The 19,251-nt window shown below is 40.3% G+C and overlaps 1 protein-coding gene across 2 annotated transcripts; it reads left to right on the top strand.

Moving 5' to 3' along the window:
* Positions 1–4,132: 4,132 nt before the first annotated feature.
* LOC132849154 (uncharacterized) lies at positions 4,133–19,251 on the top strand. Of its 2 annotated transcripts, none has more exons than XM_060875385.1 (10): positions 4,133–4,179; positions 5,802–5,910; positions 8,168–8,420; positions 8,637–8,902; positions 8,996–14,289; positions 14,400–14,604; positions 15,680–15,879; positions 17,054–17,317; positions 17,412–17,518; positions 17,631–19,251. In XM_060875385.1, exons 2-10 carry the CDS (start codon positions 5,803–5,805, stop codon positions 17,885–17,887), a joined length of 6,954 nt encoding a protein of 2,317 aa, XP_060731368.1. In that variant the 5' UTR covers positions 4,133–4,179; position 5,802; the 3' UTR covers positions 17,888–19,251. The 2 variants fall into 2 exon arrangements, with proteins under 2 accessions (XP_060731368.1, XP_060731367.1); XM_060875384.1 differs by having other exon boundaries at positions 4,138–4,447.

The raw sequence follows: 19,251 nt of genomic DNA, 5'->3' as shown, positions 1-19,251 counted from the left end.
GCAGGACACACACACACTCTCATACACTCACACACTCACACACTACGGACAATTTTCCAGGGAAGCCAATCAACCTTCCATGCATGTCTTTGGACCGGGGGAGGAAGCTGGTGTACCCGGAGGAAACCCCCGAGGCACGGGGAGAACATGCAAACTCCACACACACAAGGCGGTGGTGGGAATCGAACCCCCAACCCTGGAGGTGTGAGGCGTGAAACACTAAGCCACCATGCCCCCCCAACAAAAATAACATGTAAGATGTATTTTACTCCATTACAGATTTCCTCCAGACAGGTTCTACCTAGGAAGCTTGTGTCAGTCAGCTTAACTACCACAAGTGGTACATTTTATTCCATCGGCTGGTACTGGTACAACTAGCACACCTTAACTACCACAAGTGGTACATTTTATTCCATCGGCTGGTACTGGTACAACTCTACTCCATTATATGGAGTAGAGTTCATTATGTGAACCCTTCATTATATGCTCAATCCTAGCAAAACTGAACTGCTGTTCATCCCAGGTGATTCATCCCCAGGTCATGACCTTGCTATATCCCTGCATAACGATCTGATCTCCCCTTTCAGCCACAGCTCGCAACCTTGGGGTAACGATGGACAATCAACTGTCCTTTTCCTCTCATGTTGCTAATGTGACTCACTCATGTCGGTTTCTTCTGTACAACATTAGAAGGATTTAGCCATTTTTGTCCACACAGGCTGCTCAGGTACTTGTTCAGTCTCTTGTCATTTCAAGACTGGATTACTGCAATGCACCGCTGGCAGGTCTACATACTGTATGAACGCAATCCGTCCTCTGCAAATGATCCAAAATGCAGCTGCATGGCTTGTTTTCAACCTGCCTAAGTTCTCGCATGCAATCCCTCCACTGGCTTCCGGTAGCTGCATGCATCAGATTTAAACACTGATGAAAGTGAAAATAAAAGTGAAGTGACATACGGCTAAGTATGGTGACCCATACTCAGAATTTGTTCTCTGCATTTAACCCATCCAAAGTGCACACACAGCAGTGAACACACACACACACACCGTGAACACATACCCGGAGCAGTGGGCAGCCATTTATGCTGCGGTGCCCGGGGAGCAGTTGGGGGGTTCGGTGCCTTGCTCAAGGGCCAACCTTAGGTTTAGGAATCAGACTCTCTAACCATTAGGTCACGATGCTTGCCTACAAAGCCAAAAACGGACCAGCTCACTCTTACCTCAAAGCCCTCATCACTCCTCACGCTGCACTCGCACCCTCAGAGCTACCAGCACTGCTCGACTGGTTCCACCACATTTACATTTACATTTACAGCATTTGCCAGACGCCCTTACCCAGAGCGACGTACATAAGTGCTTAAATCTCTATCATTGGATACATTAATGCTGGCTCACTAGGTTACATACTTAAGATACCATGAGTTTAAAACATTGTTCAAAGTTACAATGAAAACGTGCCAGAGTTTTTTTTTTTTTTTTTTAAATGCAAAAGATAAGGAAAGAAGTGCTAGTTGAAGTGTTTCCTGAATAAGTAGGTCTTCAACCGCCGTTTGAAAATAGCCAGTGACTCAGCTGTCCGGACCTCTAGGGGAAGTTCATTCCACTACCTTGGTGCCAGAACAGAAATGAGTCTTGTAGTATACTTGCCTCTTACCCTGAGAGATGGTGGAACCAGTTGAGAAGTGCTGGTAGATCGGAGGGTGTGAGGTGCAGTGTGAGGATTGATGAGTGTGAAAAAAGTGACATGAGTGAGTCACATTAGCAACATGAGAGGAAAAGGACTGTTGATTGTCCATGGTTACCCCAAGTTTGCAAGCTGTGGCTGAAGGAGAGATCAGATCGTTGTGCAGGGATATAGCAAGATCATGACCTGGGGATGAATCACCTGGGATGAAAAGCAGTTCAATTTTGCTAGGATTGAGCTTTAACTGATGAGCAGTCATCCATGATTATATTTCTGCCAGAAATGCAGAGATCCGATCAGAAGCTGTGGCATCTGAGGGTGGGAAAGAGAAGATAAGTTGTGTATCATCATAATAGCAGTGGTAAGAGAACCCATGTGAGGAAATAACTTCACAAAGAGAGTGAGTATACAGAGAGAAAAGAAGAGGACCAAGTACTGAGCCCTGTGGGACACCAGTGGAGAGTCTGTGTAACCGGTCACGTTCGGTTCTGACCGGTGCTCGCGTTCTCTGCATTGTGTTGTGGAATGACTAGTCTTTACAACTTTGCTGCAGCAGTACTGGAGAGTTTATTGTCACCAACACTCAACAATTCTGGATGGAATACAGAAAGAAACAAAATAACCGTGGCTGATTGGTCAGCTTTACCACCTCTCCTCAGTATGCACAAAGTAAACTGATAAAACAGAAATACAAATTTAATTAAACAAATTATAAAACATTAGAAGTTACTGTACCTGGATGGAATACAGAAAGAAACAAAATAACCGTGGCTGCTTGGTCAGCTTTACCACCTGCACAAGTCAAATTGCAGCCATTAACTCACTAGCATCACTAAGCCTAGCCAATGCACATGCTTATTTGCTCGCTGTACTTATTGAATAAGACGCTTAATCCTCCCCATCCATCCACAAATCACCTTACATATCACATATTACATTAATAACAACAATAATATTTGAACATGTTATGAGTGAAATTCAAATGTGTAAAACTCAATTTTGCAAGTAATCCCGGGAGAGCACCGCTAACAGCTTACTTACCTCTCCTCAGTATGCACAAAGTAAACTGAGGAGCAGCGCGCGCTTCCCGAATGACGTCATGACATAACACAGCTTAATCGCAAAAGAAAACACTTCCGCCAAAAATAGAACTAATTAATTTAAACATGACATAAAACATATTAAAAAAAATAAAACAAATAGGAAGGATTTTTAGTGAAATGCATATATTTACATTGTAAATATACATACATGAAAATTAACATCAGTCACATCTGTGTGGAGCACCTGGTTCACCTTCAGTTTAATTGAGTAAGCCCTCTCAGGGTAAGAGTTATGTCTACTACAAATTTTTTTTCTGTTCTGGCACCGAGGTGGTGGAATGAACTTCCCCTAGGGGTCTGGACAGCTGAGTCACTGGCTATTTTCAAACAGCGGTTGAAGACCTACTGTACTTATTCATGAAACACTTCAACTAGCACTTCCTTCCCTGTTTGTTGCATATATGTGTATAAAAAAAAAAATTATAAAAAAAAACCTTTGATGTTTTAGACTCATGGTATCTTAAGTATGTAACCTAGTGAACCAGAGTTAATGCATTCAATGATAGAGACTTACATGTAAGTGTTAATATAAGACTTATAAAATGTATAATGTATAATATATAAATGTATAATATAAGACTTATGAAATATAAAATGTTGTGGGTCTCAGCTTGAGAGCTTCAACACTTTGAACACAGCCTTGTTCTTGATGCTTGATATATGACACTACAGTAAATCCCATAATACACATTTTTTTTACACAGGCTAAAATGAATGCCTCATCAAGCATTTTTTTAATATTCAAACCCTAACTGATATTTTTCCAGAACTTTGATCCAGACTTGCTTTAATTGCTGCTCGGTCTTCATGATAGTGTATGTTTATGTATGTTCTCTAACACGTATTTGCTCACAGTTGACACACCTACAGTAGATGACTGGGTCAGGGCATCTCCAAAATGTCAGGTGTTGTGAGGTGTTCCAGTGTGCAGTGATAAGTACCTACCAAAGTGATTCAATGAGTCATGAACATCTAAATCTCACTGACACTTAAAGGATCTGCTGCTAATGCCTTGGTGCCAGATACCATACTGTAGCACACCTTCACAGAGGTCATGTCTCATTGTCATTGCTGTTTTGGAGACACAAGCAGAAAATACACATTTTTTAGCCAAGCAGGTTTAATTATTCTTATTTTATTTATTTAAATTTAGGTTATTTAGTTTAGTTTCTCAAATTTGGTCCCCTGGTGCTCCACATGCAGGATCTGGTACTTTCATTGCCACAGCACATGTTCAAGTCCAGGGCAGGCAAGAGTTAACTCTTAATGCCAGTCCCAGGAGGGAGATATGCATCAGGAAGGGCATTTGTAAACATGTGCAACATCAAATATGTGGACTGGATGATCTTCTCTGGTGACCTGAACAGGAAGCAGCTGAAAGAACAACACTGTATGTACAGATTTACAGAGCTCTATTTTATTACTTATTATTACTATTGGTTTAAGTTCTTTTAGCTCTTCAAAACAGTCTGTACTGTACAGTACAAATAAGAAATAAACCTCTGGAGTCTCTTAAATATGTGTGCGTAGTGTGTAACTACACCTACTGTGCATCATATTTCCACTCCACCTTAAGGAAAAAAAAAATATTCTTGCCTAACCTGTTTTTCTTGCCTAATCTGCTTCACACACCGGCATCGGCTATGAACAGACACCAGGTGAGTTTTATGAACTGTACAGTAAATTATTAAACACATATTTTATAACCTCCACATTATATTACACAGAAGGGTTCTGTTAAACTGGTAAAGCTGTTAGAGTTTACTACAAGCTGAGGTTTCTGTCAAATTAGGATGTTGTCACTTAGAAATAATAGCAGATTTAACAACTGTAATTTGTCCAAACTACTTAAATTTCAGTGGTGTAAATTTAATTTTAAACTTTAAATGGCTTAGCTCTGTTTATTACCATGATTAGCATGCTGACATTAAGCAAGATATTTACTTGTGCTCAGTGTCTAGCTAAAGTCTAAAGTCATCTTCTACTTATAATCTGCTGCCTATATTTCTGCAAACTTAAATTGTGATTTTATGGAGAATATCTAAAAGTATGACAAATAATTTTCTTCTGTCTCAAGGCCTATAATATATGTTCACTGTTCTATTCACGCTCCACATTCTGACCCTGCCCTGCTTTTGTCTATATCATTTCATTTAGTCTTAACAACTAAGCACTACAGCTGATTTCTGTTTGTGTGCCACTCCTATGTAAATGTAATGTAAGCAAATATCTGAGCTCCAAATATAGACTAGTAAAAGCAACTGTGTGTAGTACACACCTGTGTGTGTCATGAAGCATTACAAAAACTATCAAAAGGATTTGAAATGTTTTCTTGCTGTATTTTCCAAGGAAATAGAGTTAAACTGATGGTATTCTTAGTCTGTGATGGATGTATTCATTAATAGAAACTTGAAAGCACTTTTGTACATTACTTTTGGTAAGGTTGTCAGATGAGGCAAATTTAAATGTAACTACCTGTAATGGTCCAATGAATCACGGTGGCTTAGTGGTTAGCACATTCGCCTCACACCTCCAGGGTTGGGGGTTCGATTCCCGCCTCCACCTTGTGTGTGTGGAGTTTGCATGTTCTCCCCATGCCTCAGGGCTTTCCTCCCCCGGTCCAAAGAGATGCATGGTAGGTTGATTGGCATCCCTGGAAAATTGTCTGTAGTGTGTGAATGAGAGTGTGTGTGTGTGCCCTGCGATGGGTTGGCACTCCATCCAGGGTGTACCCTGCCTTGATGCCCGATGACGCCTGAGATAGGCACAGGCTCCCCGTGACCCGAGGTAGTTCGGATAAGCGGTGGAAAATGAATGAATGAATGAATTATTGTAGTTGTTTTATTATTATTCTTAAGTCTATATATTTTTTTAAAAAATCTTTAGATTTATTACATTATGATTATATGATAATATTTATTACATTATTATATTATTACATTACTCATAACACCTCCTAATAAATTATTTTTTAAATAGTAGCACATTATTTTATAAAATCTTCCATTTCAGAATGGGCCTCCTGGGAGGAGAAATAACTGTTAACAATTGTACACCCTACAAATGGACCGTCTGCATCGAGACCCAGACACCATGGCTGTTTTCTGACAGATACACTACAGTAATGTTTACACAACCACTACATCCTTCAGATAAATACTTTTAGATAACCTGAAATGTGATACTTTTAATACAGACTGTGCACTTTTCTGTAACAGCACATTATATATTTAATATATAACTACATTATACATTATAATTATATAGAATTATATATTTATATATTTAATTCATCTAATACCACAGCACTTTAACAATGATTACTTTTTTGGTTAAGGAAAAAATTCATCATTTGTTTCCATTTGGGATAAAATGTGTATCAGATAAAAACATTAAAAATGTGACATAACTCAGGCAGAAAACAGTATTTTTTTAGTTTTAGCAACAGAGACACACTGGAGACAGGGTACTTGGTATAAAACAGGTGCAATTTATTTAAGAAACGCAGGATAAATCTTAGTGAATTTGAAGAAAGGTGAAACTTAGCTTGGTGCAGGGGTACAGATCTCAGCAATGAGGAGCAGTGACAAGGCGAGACCCAGGAGACTTTCGGAGTGTAAGGGTTTCAGGGAGCACCTCCCTGGGAGCACCATACCCCACAAAGCTCTTTCTCTGTCTTCAGAGCTGTAGCTGCCACCCTGATTGGCTGTCATTTTTTCCCCTGAACTTCAGCCAACTTGTCACACATCTAAATGCTCATCAGCTATCGACAACATTTGAGGTGCTGAAGTGACACACTCTTTTTAGCACCCAGGCAGAAATGACAGAAACAATCAAGTTACGCTACAGTTGGTGTCCTTGGCTCTGGCCATCCACTGCATAGTCAGTGACTAGAGTGAAGTGCAGGCCTGCAAGGTGGCAGAGTGCTACTACAGAGTGCTTCAATAGCCCACTTTGTTACAAGGGCTTCTCTCTCGACTGCCACACAATTCCCTATGAGCGGGGTTCAGCTTTTGCCTCCCTTTCACCCATTCAGATATCTGGGACATGATGGCACATACCAGTTTATTGGTGGTGTGATGGGGTACCCTTCTTCCTTTACTTTGTTCTCCTAGACTTTTTAACAAGCTCAGGCCAATGCAGTACCCCCTGATACTGTGCTTAAGTCAGCCCCAGATGATACTTACATGAGTTAACCTTCCGGAGCTCTTAAGTACTTCCCCAAGGTTGTATAGGTGGTCTGACTAATTGGGGTCCCGGTATGCAGACACAGCACTGTGCCAGTCTGCCATACTTCTTTTGTTCATGCTCAATGCTGTCCTCCTGGTTGAACTGTTGGAACACAGAAGAAACTGGGTTAGGGTATCTTACTGTTAATTGTGGCTCTGGCATTCCCTTTATTTTGGACCATGTAGACCCTTCCCACTTAGGTGGCTGGTGGTTTTTATCAATTGCATGCCCTGGTGGCAGGGACCATATAGAAGCCTGGCTAGTCTCACCCCAGGTGCAGAGGAACTAGGAGATCTGTGATCATTTACACGACGAGCAGCCATTCTACAGCTTGGTTTGGCTTGAGACTGAGAGCATTCCCATCTTCTTGGCTTCTCAGATCAAGATTGCTGGTTGTGCCAGGGTCACTGTGCACTGTGCTCCTGGAATTTAGGACGGTTAAGGAGTTTAGGAGGCTCCTGTAGTTTCATCTGGGCCTGATCAGCAGTGGCTCTGGGCTGGAGAATCCAGTCATGAAACTCTGCTGCAGCTTTTATCGGAGATCGCTCTAGGATTTTGCTCTTGAGCATCTTGTAGTAGGTTCTGCAGGCAAAATCACATGGTAAGACGTTTAGGTCTCTCTAGAGAGGAAGGAGTGAGTATGTGGGACCAGTCATCCTTGTTGCATTCTTCTGTTGCTCCACCTTACAGCCATGTGCTAATTTGCTGTCTGCAACACAAAGGTTGCTGATGTGGTTCTGTCCTCTCAACACCCAAACAGCAGCTGGCTGCATGTGGGCAGCGGCACCAGAGTCACACCTGTTACTATAGGAAGAAGAGCATATTAGAACAAGTTAATCAATATAAACCTGTTTTATTGTCAGAGTTTCTGTTAGAGAAAATGACTCTAATGAGCACCCTCTGATCACTCATAACCCAGAATCCAAGTGCTGTGGTGTAATAATGCATACATGCACCATGTTATTGATGAATTTTGTAATATTTAACAACTTGGAGTTGAGTTGGAGGCTGATGAAGCACATTTAAGTTCCATCATATAAAATTAAGCAATTATGTGATACAATTAAACAATACTGAAAAAGATTATTTCTCACTTTAATGTCATTAGTATTGTAAAGATAAAATTGACTACATATTTCTGTATTTAGCTTGATATTCAACCTCACAAAAAAACACAGCAATACCAGAGAGATTTAATTAAATGGGGCAAAGCCATCTACTTGAAAGTGAAGTACGGGCAGTGCTCAGAGACAGAGTGCCAAACAGATCCAGATTTGTGGTACTTATTCAATCCAAGAGATGACCCCTGTTTCACAATTCGAGAGAGTGGAGACCACTGGTACATACATCTGGACTGCAATGTAAATTACGAAGACAAGAAATCAACGTGCCCAAATTATGGTATTTTACATATTCATTTATATTTTTTTTAATCAAATTATATCAATTCTTATGTCACAGCTAATTGGGTGCCTATTTATTTACTTTGTGTACTTATGTATTTCTGTATGTTTAAAAAAAAAAAATACTGTATATAAACATGACATACTCCTGTAATACGTATACTACAATTAATGTACAAAGTAATATGAGTATAATTTTTTTTATCATATACAGAGAAAATCAAAGATGATGCGCGAGAGGAAGAGCAAAAACGAAGACGAGATGAAGAGCAGCGGCAACAGGCTCAGCTTGAACGGGAAAGAAGAATTGAGGAACAAATTAAAAGGGAAAGTGAGCTCGCTGAGAAGAAGCTTTCACAGGCAAAAGAGACGCTGAAGCAGAAAGCAGAAGCACTAAATCAACGGCTGAGAGGCCATGAGCTCCATCACCAAACGCACGTAATGCAACAGCCTTTGGAGGCTGAAATTGAAATAGATGAGGTAACAGATTTAATAAGTATTGTTCCAAGTTAAATATATAATGTTTTAAATGTTATGCTGAGGTCTGTTACATAATATATTATTTTAATACAGGTTCCAAAAATAAAGAAGACATTCTCAGAGCTCCTGTGTGAATATCAAATAACTGATGAGGAAGACTCAGAGGAGACATTAGAAGACAGGATGAAAACCCTACAAAATGAGTTAATGGTGGAGTACTGTAAGAAACACGACCTGTCCAGTAGCTGCCTGTTTTCTTTCGACACAGCAGTTGGTTATGAGACTTTGCCTCTACATGATAGGCTGACAGTGCTTGAGACATTACTGCAGTTAGTTTTTGAGGAGGATGAAAACGACCACACACATAAACATGATCGGGATTTCCTCTTGGATGTGCTCGAACTGTTGCAAGACGATCATCCATCACTCGCGTTTAATCTTTTACAGAACGTTCTTCAAACTGATATGCAACTTTCTACACAGAGTAAAGAAATTCTGTGTCAGATTGCATTCAACAACACATGGAAACTGGCAGAAATAACAGATTTCATGCGTTATGTTGTCAGGAATGACAAAGACCAAGTGCAGGCAATACTTCACATTGCACAGACCTACAAGTTGGAGTATGGGAATGTCCTCAATGCTTTAGATAAATCTGATCCCCTCAGATGGCTGAAAGGGTATGTTGACACAGAGAGACACAAAAATGCTGATACTATTATTAGTGAAATGCGCAACTCAAACTACCCTGAGAATGTCTTGACAATACTAGAGGATGTTCTGGTATATCTGGAAACAGACCTTCCAAAATACAAAAGAACTCATCTCCATAAAAATGACATTCAGAGTGTAAAGAAAATGGTTAAAGAACTGGATTTTACCAACCCAGACAGACAAGTTCTCAAAAGTGTACTAGTGCAAATGTCACTCGCAGTAAAAATGTGCTCTGCTGTCACTATTCAAAAGGGTAAAGAGGAAAAAGTCATTGATGGATATCTTCCCAGATTAACTCAACTTGCAGCCCTGGTGGTTTTCCTGCTTCCAAAATCAAAAACCAACACAGGTTGTCTTCTTGAAATTGGGACAGGTGAAGGGAAATCTTGTATATTAGCCATGCTTGCTGTGATCCATGCCATGCGTGGTGTGAAGGTGGACATTGTGACCAGCTCTCCGGTCCTTGCTCGTCGTGATTTAGAGGAATGGAGCAAACTTTACAAGATGTTCGACATAATGTCATCTGCTGTTCCTCCAGTGCTGAATGATGTCTCATCTGAAGAACAAGAAGAACTTACTCAGGAAGCATACAAACTAGATGTAGTGTATAGTACTGTTGGAACTATTGCAGCAGATATACTGAAACAAGAGTTTGAGAAGAAAACAACTCGAGGAGACAGGAGGTTTGAGATGGTCCTTGTGGATGAGGTTGACTACATGACCTTGGATAATGGAGTTCAAATAACATTTCTGTCCCTTGAGTCCAGTGGACTCCAACATTTGGAACAAATCCTAGCAAGCATCTGGGCCATAATATCTGCATGTCGACCAATTGAGGTAGAAGAAACTGGAGAGACCATGTGGACAACAAGAGTCCAGAGTTTTCACACAGCTGCCCTGATAGCAATGATTGGTTCAGATAAAAATGATAAATTTTCACCACTGGAAATTCTGTTGCCAGGCATTGAATTAGGCTTTTACTCAGAGGAAGATTTTGAAAATTTGAAGGACTCTTTTAATGAAGAAGGAGAAAAGGAACATGGAGACATTGAAAATGAGGCATGGAAGACCATCATGGCCAAAACAGGAATAGAGCAACAGTATGATCTGCTCAATGTTCTTGAGATGGGGATGGAGGACAAGGTGGCATTTAACTGTTATATTTATCAGCCGGAAACAAGAAAAGTGACTCAGTTTGGAGAGAAAAAGTTAAAAACTGACCAAAACATCAACATGCTGCTACTTGAGAATGGAAAAGCTTGTGAGATCCTGTCTGAAAATTTGCTCATTGAAGCCACTGTTAGCCAGTTGAAATCCAAAATTAAATACTCTCGACAAAGTAGTTCAGAAGAAGATAAAGAATCACTTGTAATCCCTTCTTTCTTAGAGAAATACCTGGAAAATCAGCTGCCACTGTTTGTTGAGAATGCACTGAAGGCCATTCAGATGACCAAAGGCAGAGAGTACATGATTGAGAGATCTTTAAAAGCTCAGGGATTAGATGTTGATGAAGATGACCAACACATGTACCATGCAATAATCCCAGTGGATTTTCAGGCTAGTGGAATGCTGGAGAAAAGAAAACGATGGGGTGATGGACTACAACAATTTCTGGAGATGAAGCATCAACTAACTTTATCACCATTATCAAATGTGACAAACTACATGTCAAATTCAAATTTCTTTAAAAGATATCTCATGGGGAAAGGGATATTTGGTGTTTCTGGAACACTAGGTGGAGATGCAGACAAGGGTTTCCTAGCAAGACATTACAAAACGGACAGCTATGTCATACCACCTCATCAACGTCAGAAGGTTACTGAGCTGCCTGCAGTACAAGTGAGGGGAGGTACCGACCAGTGGATCCAAACTATTTGTGCCACAGTCTCAAATGTCTCTAAACGAGGACAGGTGGTGTTAGTCGTGTGTGAGGACGTCAACACAGCAAATGCGCTCAATGACAAAATTGCAGCAGAAACTAAATATTCAGTTACCATGTACACGATGAGCGAGTGCCACAACATTGAGAACCAGGAGTTCGACAAGGGACGGATCATTATTACCACTAACCTTGGAGGACGTGGGACAGACATTAAGGTCACAGAAGAGGTTAACCGCTGCGGTGGTCTCTTTGTGCTACTCACCTACTTCCCCAATAACCGAAGAGTCGAGAAACAAGTCTTTGGACGAACAGGTAGAAAAGGCACCCCAGGGATGGTCCAGGTAATACTGAACCATGATCGTCTGGCCATGGCCTACCGAGGCCATTCTATTGAAGTCATGAGGGAACTGAGAGAAGAATATGAAGTTAATCGAATAAAAGACATGGAGAAGGAAAAACTAGCTGAAATTGAAATGAAGGAAGAGCTGTTCTCTACATTTTGTCAGTTCCTTAGTGACTTTGACAAGCATTATAGTACAATAGAAAAGATAGACCTCTTTGAAGTGAAAATTAAAGATGCCCATCATTACTTTGAATCTTTTCACAGTAAGATGGACTATCACCCAGCACTGAATGCTTTGAAGGAATCATGGGGTATATGGCTGATACTTCATACAGACCAGATTAACATACACAGTGACCTCACACACCTGAAAGAAGACCTAATCCAGAACTTGCAGGACACAAGTAACAAACTTTTACAAGGTCACAGTGAAAACTTTTATGACCACATTCAGCAGGCTTTAGGAAGAACTGCCTTGCATCTTCAAAACAAAAATAAATGTGACTATGGAGCAAAAACTTACTGGAAAAAAGCCTCTGACTCAGACAACTACTACAGAGCTGTTGCACTGTATAATCAGGCCTACATTACCATTAACTTGGCCAAAGAGGACTACAAAACTGAGGCATGTTCCTTACTCAAGGAGGCAGAAAAAGCCATTGATGCTTATGTATCAGAAATGACCAACACACTGAGCTTCTGTTCTTTGTCTTTTATTCAAGATTTTGAACCACACCACAGTGGCAGCTGTAACTTACAAATACAAATGCAGGCAAGGATGAACATATTTAACTCATGGAAACAAAATATTACAAATATATACAATCTGCTTGTATTGGAAAAAGAAGATTTCAAAACTATGGACTTGACACTTTACAGCTTATCGACTAAGGAGGATTTTGTGTCTTCTAGTGAACTCGGCCTCTTTCGTAATTATGGCCTTGCAGTTGTGTTTGAGGTGAAACAAAAGCCCAAATTCTCATTTGATCCCCTGATTTGTTGTTTTCTTGGTGTGGCTCAGGTTGTAGCAGGAGTTCTGTTATGTGAACTGACAGCTGGTTCCATGTCCTCATTTGGTCCTGGTTTGATCTCAGAAGGTGTGTCTGACATAATCAGTGGTATTATGGGAATGATAAATGGCAATTTTGACTGGGCATCATGGGCGATGTCTAAAGCAATCAATATACAAAATTCTTTGGCCTGTCATGGATTTAGTGTGGTCAAAAGATCACTCTCCTCAGTGACAAATGCAGCAAATAGTATCTTCAATGGCAGCAAGTCACTAAAACATACTGCATGGATTGCCTACCATTCAGGAAGAAAGCTATTTATGTCCCCAACAGTCAAGTCATTAACATCATCAGTTTGCATAAAAAACATCACATTGAATGTAGCCAAATTGAACTTAAAAAAAACAAGTGTATATGCTGTTAAGCAACTGGCTATTCGCGGAGTAAACACTGCTTTGAACAACATTGATGCTAAAGCTTTCAAACGAGAATTTCAACTTATTTTCAAAAAATCTATCTGTTCAGCACTGCACCAGAATGAACAATTTGTTCGAATGCTTTTAGATTTTATCAGCTCAGGAATCCCAAAGACAGCCTTAAATAAAAAGACAGGCTACAAGATTAGCAAAAACTTGGAGAAACAAATTATTGACTCTGTTGATCAGACTACAAGACTTAGCATCAAAGGTCTTATAATAAACTGTAACCAAATAAAAAATACCATTAAAAATCTGTCAAATGTATGGGACAAATCAGCAGAGTTTATTGCACACCGACCTTATACCTGCATCAAGAGACTTCTGAGTGCTGCAAGCATGTCCACTACCATTTATGAAATGTACTCCTCCATTCCTACTAAACAGACCATTGACTGTAATTTCGTTCCTGCATTTCTGAAGTCTATTAAGGAGGATCCATTACTTGAAATATATGACCATGATGGCAGGGACAAACTGTTGGATGTGGAACGTCTTAAAGATGATCTTATTGACTTGGTTTCAGAAGTTCTTTCCCAAACCATGGTGGAGAGTTTTTCTGGGTTTGCCACGTCAATTTTTACAAAAACATTTACTCAGCGACTAAACTCTGTTACTGGAAATGTACTTGGCAATTTGAGCCACAAAACCCAAAGTTTCTTTGTGACTCAGCAGCATTGTCATGGTCGGAAATCAGCCACTGAATGCAAGAAAAGATCTATGAGTAAAAAAGACCTAAGTGAGCTCACAGGTTATGCTAATAATATAGCTGATTATCAACAGCCAGCAACAGCATTAGAAGCCCATATCCTCACAAAGAGTAGCTTGTTGGGAGGAAAAGGAATCTGTATAACTGTAGCAGATGCTCGAGGACGTCTTGCAGAGAAGACTTTCCCAGGAACTGACCCAGTAGCTGGTACTATCAAACTCTATTTTACAAAAACACCTCTGACTTCTCAAGGGTGAGCCTAAAAAAGCATTTGGGACTTATATAGAAATTCTTGTTGATGCTGTTGCAGCCATTACTTTTTGGTTAAATAAATATATTCTCATAATTCCCTGCATTTCACAGAAATGACTCAAAGTTGAACAAACTGAAAAATTACAGTAATCCTGAAGATGTTCCACAGAGTGGTCGCATTGATGTTGTTCGCCCTGACGGATCACAAGAAACTGTCAACTGTCTTTTTCATGCTGTCATCCAAGCAACAACTGCTGACCCGAGCAATGTTGTGCTACAAAAAGTTAAAGAGCTCCGTAGGAATGTTGGTGAGGAGGTAAGGAAAAATATGCCATATGTTCAAGTTTAGTTGCAAGACTTTGGTTGGCTGGCTTAGTATCTATTCAATACAATTTGATTCAAATTTATTTGTATAGTGCTTTTTACAATTGACATTGTCTCAAAGCAACTTTTTAGAACATGAACATAGAACAAAAGGTTATTATAAAGAATACTATCTCAGGGCTGTATCTGTTTTCTGTACCACATATATTATACAGGAGGGCACGCTGGCTTAGTGGTTAGCATGTTCGCCTCACACCTCCAGGGTTGGAGGTTCAATTCCCACCTCCACCTTGTGTGTGTGGAGTTTGCATGTTCTCCCCGTGCCTCAGGGGTTTCCTCCGGGTACTTTGGTTTCCTCCCCCGGTCCAAAGACATGCATAGTAGGTTGATTGGCATCTCTGGAAAATTGTCCGTAGTGTGTGAGTGAATGAGAGTGTGTGTGTGTGTCCTGCGATGGGTTGGCACTCCGTCCAGGGTGTATCCTGCCTTGATGCCTGATGACGCCTGGGGCACAGGCTCCCCGTGACCCGAGGTAGTTCGGATAAGCAGCAAAAAATGAATGAACTAATTAATGAATGAATGAATGATACTACACAGGGTCATGAGGTTGTGGCACAAAGCAGGAGCCACCTTGGACAAGGTGCCAACCCATTAAAATACACAATAAACACACACACTTTAGAGATGCCAAACAAACCCCCAGACCTTTAGGTGTAAGGCAAACATGCTAAAACCTAATCCACTGTAACCCCAAGGGTTTAGCAGCCATCTGAAAAGTTGGGTCACTGTATTGTGCCACATACTACAGGCATTTCAAACCACATGTCATTATTATTAATACATCCTTGGAAAAAAGGTTTGTAGCTCAGTTGTCCATGGAGGTGATTTAGTGGATAAGAATCTGGGTTAGTGAATGGAAAGTTGGGGGTTCAAGCTCCAACATTACCAAGCCGCTACTGATGGGCTCTTGATCAAGGCCCACAGCTGACCCTGTACTGTTTACTCACTGTTTGGGGAATTATTTTACAGAATTGTAATAAAAAATACTAATATTGTTTCTGTTACAGGTTCTTTTAAAACCAAGCAAGTATATAGATGCTGTGAAGATCCAGAACATGTTTAACATGACAAATAGCTTGAATAAATTTAATATCCATTCTGGAGTGCGAGAATGTGATCTGGAGAAGTACATCAAGTACACTAAAAACAAGACACCAAAACAAATTATCAATGAGTACAAACTCGGAAAAGTGGACAACCACAAGTGGTATTTTTTTTTATTCAAATTGTTGGCTTTAGTCATCCTATTTTTGTTATGCACTAGTTTGAACATAAAAGTGGGAACACAAAAATGATCCGAATTTGAATGTGGCATGCGAACTTCACACAGGTACAGGTTTTGTTGCTAGGTAGTATATGCTTAGAGTCTGTCTTCCATGTGCCATCATACCTTGTAGATGCGTTTTGTATTTGTGTTAGTTTTCCAAAGGTTGTGCACATGAATCTGGCTATTTTGTTCTTCAAACCCTAAGCAAGATATGTATCAAATTGAGATTTTCTGCTCAATAAAACTGTTGCCAAAGCAGTGACTATGCCAGTCAAAGTTCCAGCCATCCATCCATCCATCCATTTTCTACCACTTATCCGGGTCATGGAGGCAGCAGTCTAAGCAGGGATGCCCAGACTTCCCTCTCCCCAGACACTTCCTCCAGCTCTTCCGGGGGAATACAGAGGCGTTCCCAGGCCAGCCGAGAGACATAGTCCCTCCAGTGTGTCCTAGGTCTTCCCCAGGGCCTCTCCCCGGTTGGACATGCCCGGAACACCTCCCCAGGGAGGTGTCCTGGAGGCATCCGGAACAGATGCCCGAGCCACCTCAGCTGACTTCTCTGGATGTGGTGGAGCAGCGGCTCCACTGCTCTACGGCTCTACAGCAATGGGGTGGTGTGGGACAACCTGAGAAGGCTGAAAACACAACAGCTACATTCTGGATGTTTTCAGAGGTCATACACAGAGCTGCCAAGTAGCGTCTCAAAATGACAATGGAATGAACAAGAACAAGAGTACCCTGTGTGGATAGATAAAAATTAATTCAAACTTAGTTCCTGATATTGTAAATATAATCGACAACAGCGTGACAGATTAGCAATGTCAAGGCTGCTTACTGGCATTTCTTTCCTATAGTAAAAATGTTTTAATGTTAAAAAAATCATAGTCACTGCTTCAGCAGCAGTTTTATCAAAGAGAAAACACATATTCTGCCAATGGGATCAAAGAACAAAAATTAATATGTATAAATCATAACAAAAATACTGCATGCCATATTCGACTTCTGGGAATTTTTGGGTCCCTTCAAGCAAATCAGATTTTCTTCATGAATATGTTCCTGTAGTCAAGTCTCATACAAAACTAACATTACTCATCTTGTATGTAATCCCATGAAGCCTTTTAGCTATGGAGAAGCCCACAGCAGGAGTGGTGGCACAGCACATTCCACCAAAAAGCACATGGACTGCAGTCCTTCAACTCCTCAAAACAAACCCACAGATTTCTGCATCTTTAGAGCAAAAGAACAACGAAGCTTTCTACTTAATGAAGAAAATGAAACATGACCCAGATGGAAAACAGCAGCTCTGCATGAACACGCTGTACACAGATCACCAGCGTGCTCTGAGCAGTGGAAACCGTGTAGAATCCAGAGCCTGCAGGTCTCGTCTCAACACCTGCATCTATCTCTATCACTGCAATCATTTCTTTTCTTAGTGCTGATCCATGTCCTTGTTTCATTTTCATGTTCCTCAGACGGTTCCTGACAAACACCTTTTCAAGTGGAGATACAGAGAAAGCTCTGAAGCTCTCCTTAATGATGGCCCATCCTCAATGCTCCGACAACATCTGGAACGATCTTGGTACATATTACATACTAACCTCTAATGAGCATAAAAAAGTGAATAGAGCCTTTAAAATTTAAAACCTTTGGCTGAACCAATCTAAATGATTACTGTTCTATTTAACTTGCAGGTATTCGTCATCAGTTCAGGACACATGATCCGGGACTTGCCGTGATCGACAGGAACGAGTACTACAAGAGAGGATTTAAAGACATAGTGAAAAAATACAGCAAATGGGATCTCATCGACCAAGACCAAGCCATCCGACTACTACAGTGGGTGCACAAAGACCTATTTCTGGACACAACTACCGTGGACTATAAAGAAATAATTCATGCTATAAAAGATGCAAAAAGGAAAATAAACAAAAGCAGGGATCAACTCTGAGCAGAGAGAAATGTTTGCTTACCCATAATTCATGTTTTTCCACATTTGATTGACAGAATGCTAAGCATACATCCATTTTACATTAAAGGTGGGGTGCATGATGTTTGAAAGCCAATGTTGACATTTGAAATCACCAAAATAAACACGCCCCTAACCCAAATGAGTGTCACCCCTTTTTTGATCGCTCCGCCCCACACATGCATACGCAACCCAGGCAACTATTATGGCAGAACCTGCTGGGGCAGCTGGCCGAGGGGATATTTTTATCAATAAATGAACTCAATGAGTAATACTATGGTAATACAAATGTGTTTTTGTAGTACTGTGTGCTGTACACAGTTGTTGTCAAACGCTGTACACAGCTCCGTTTCACGTGGAAGACGACGTTCAACACCTAGAACCCGAGGCAGAGGTAACGGCAGGTATCCACCATGTCAATCTTTCAACTGCTTCTGGCTAATGTCACACATACGCACTGAACACTCCGCCACACATTGACAAGACACGCCCCTTTCTGCTCATTGGCTACACGTTTGTTTTGTTTGTCGGCCCGACTCAGTTTTCTGAAGCATTTATCAAACATCGTGCACCCAACCTTTAAAGAGCTATGTGACTTAATTTAAATAATGAGTGGTTCAGGCTTTAGGCTTTAGATTTGGAGGATGCAAATTTCATCTGATTAAAATGCTATAGTGTTCAATTTATTTGCACTTTAGTTGTATTATACCTGGAACATGTTGATAATAAACCACATACTGTATGTGTGATAGTTGATTTGATTAACTTTCTTTATATCCCACCAAACCACACATGACTTCATGAGAAAGAGCAGCATTCACATTTGTGAATTAATCGTTTTTTTTTTTTTGGTTTTTTTTGAACGAATCCTCTTCATTCACATCCAGACATTGAATCATATTTGAAGTCCCACCTGTGAACTCCTGACTGCTTTGGGAGCTTTTTCCTGCTTTTTAAAGTTGACATTAGAGTGGACTTCTGGACTATATACACACACTGCATTCATACTGCATTTATACACACTGGACTATACACACACACTACATTTAATTTAATATAATAATCCATCTGACAATAAGCTATCTGTACCACAGGACATTTCTGTATCTGTACAGTCTGTTGCACCTTAACATATTACATATATATAATATTTATATTTATACTTATACATACATATATATACTGTATTTTGCACATTTTTTACCTGTATGTAAATTGTTCTTAATTTCTGTTTCTTAACTACTGTATGTAAATGGTTATGCAATGTCTGGACCTCGCTCCCAAGAATTTCATACACCATGGCACATGTGCTGTGGTGATGTGACAATAAAGGTGACTTGACTTGA

Source organism: Tachysurus vachellii, chromosome 7 (genome assembly GCF_030014155.1).
Source record: "Tachysurus vachellii isolate PV-2020 chromosome 7, HZAU_Pvac_v1, whole genome shotgun sequence".
In the NCBI taxonomy this organism is placed as follows: domain Eukaryota; kingdom Metazoa; phylum Chordata; class Actinopteri; order Siluriformes; family Bagridae; genus Tachysurus; species Tachysurus vachellii.
Note: the sequence above shows the minus strand (reverse complement) of the source record. Positions and strands in the feature narration are given on the sequence as shown.

What these genes read in the sequence shown, in the direction of transcription:
- LOC132849154 (XM_060875385.1), top strand. Translation starts at nt 5,803, where the DNA reads ATGGGCCTCCTGGGAGGAGAAATAACTGTTAACAATTGTACACCCTAC. An exon ending in TTTCTGACAGATACACTACA is followed by an intron (nt 5,911 to 8,167) that starts GTAATGTTTACA and finishes TTCTGTATTTAG; the next exon opens with CTTGATATTCAACCTCACAA. An exon ending in GTAGAATCCAGAGCCTGCAG is followed by an intron (nt 17,318 to 17,411) that starts GTCTCGTCTCAA and finishes CATGTTCCTCAG; the next exon opens with ACGGTTCCTGACAAACACCT.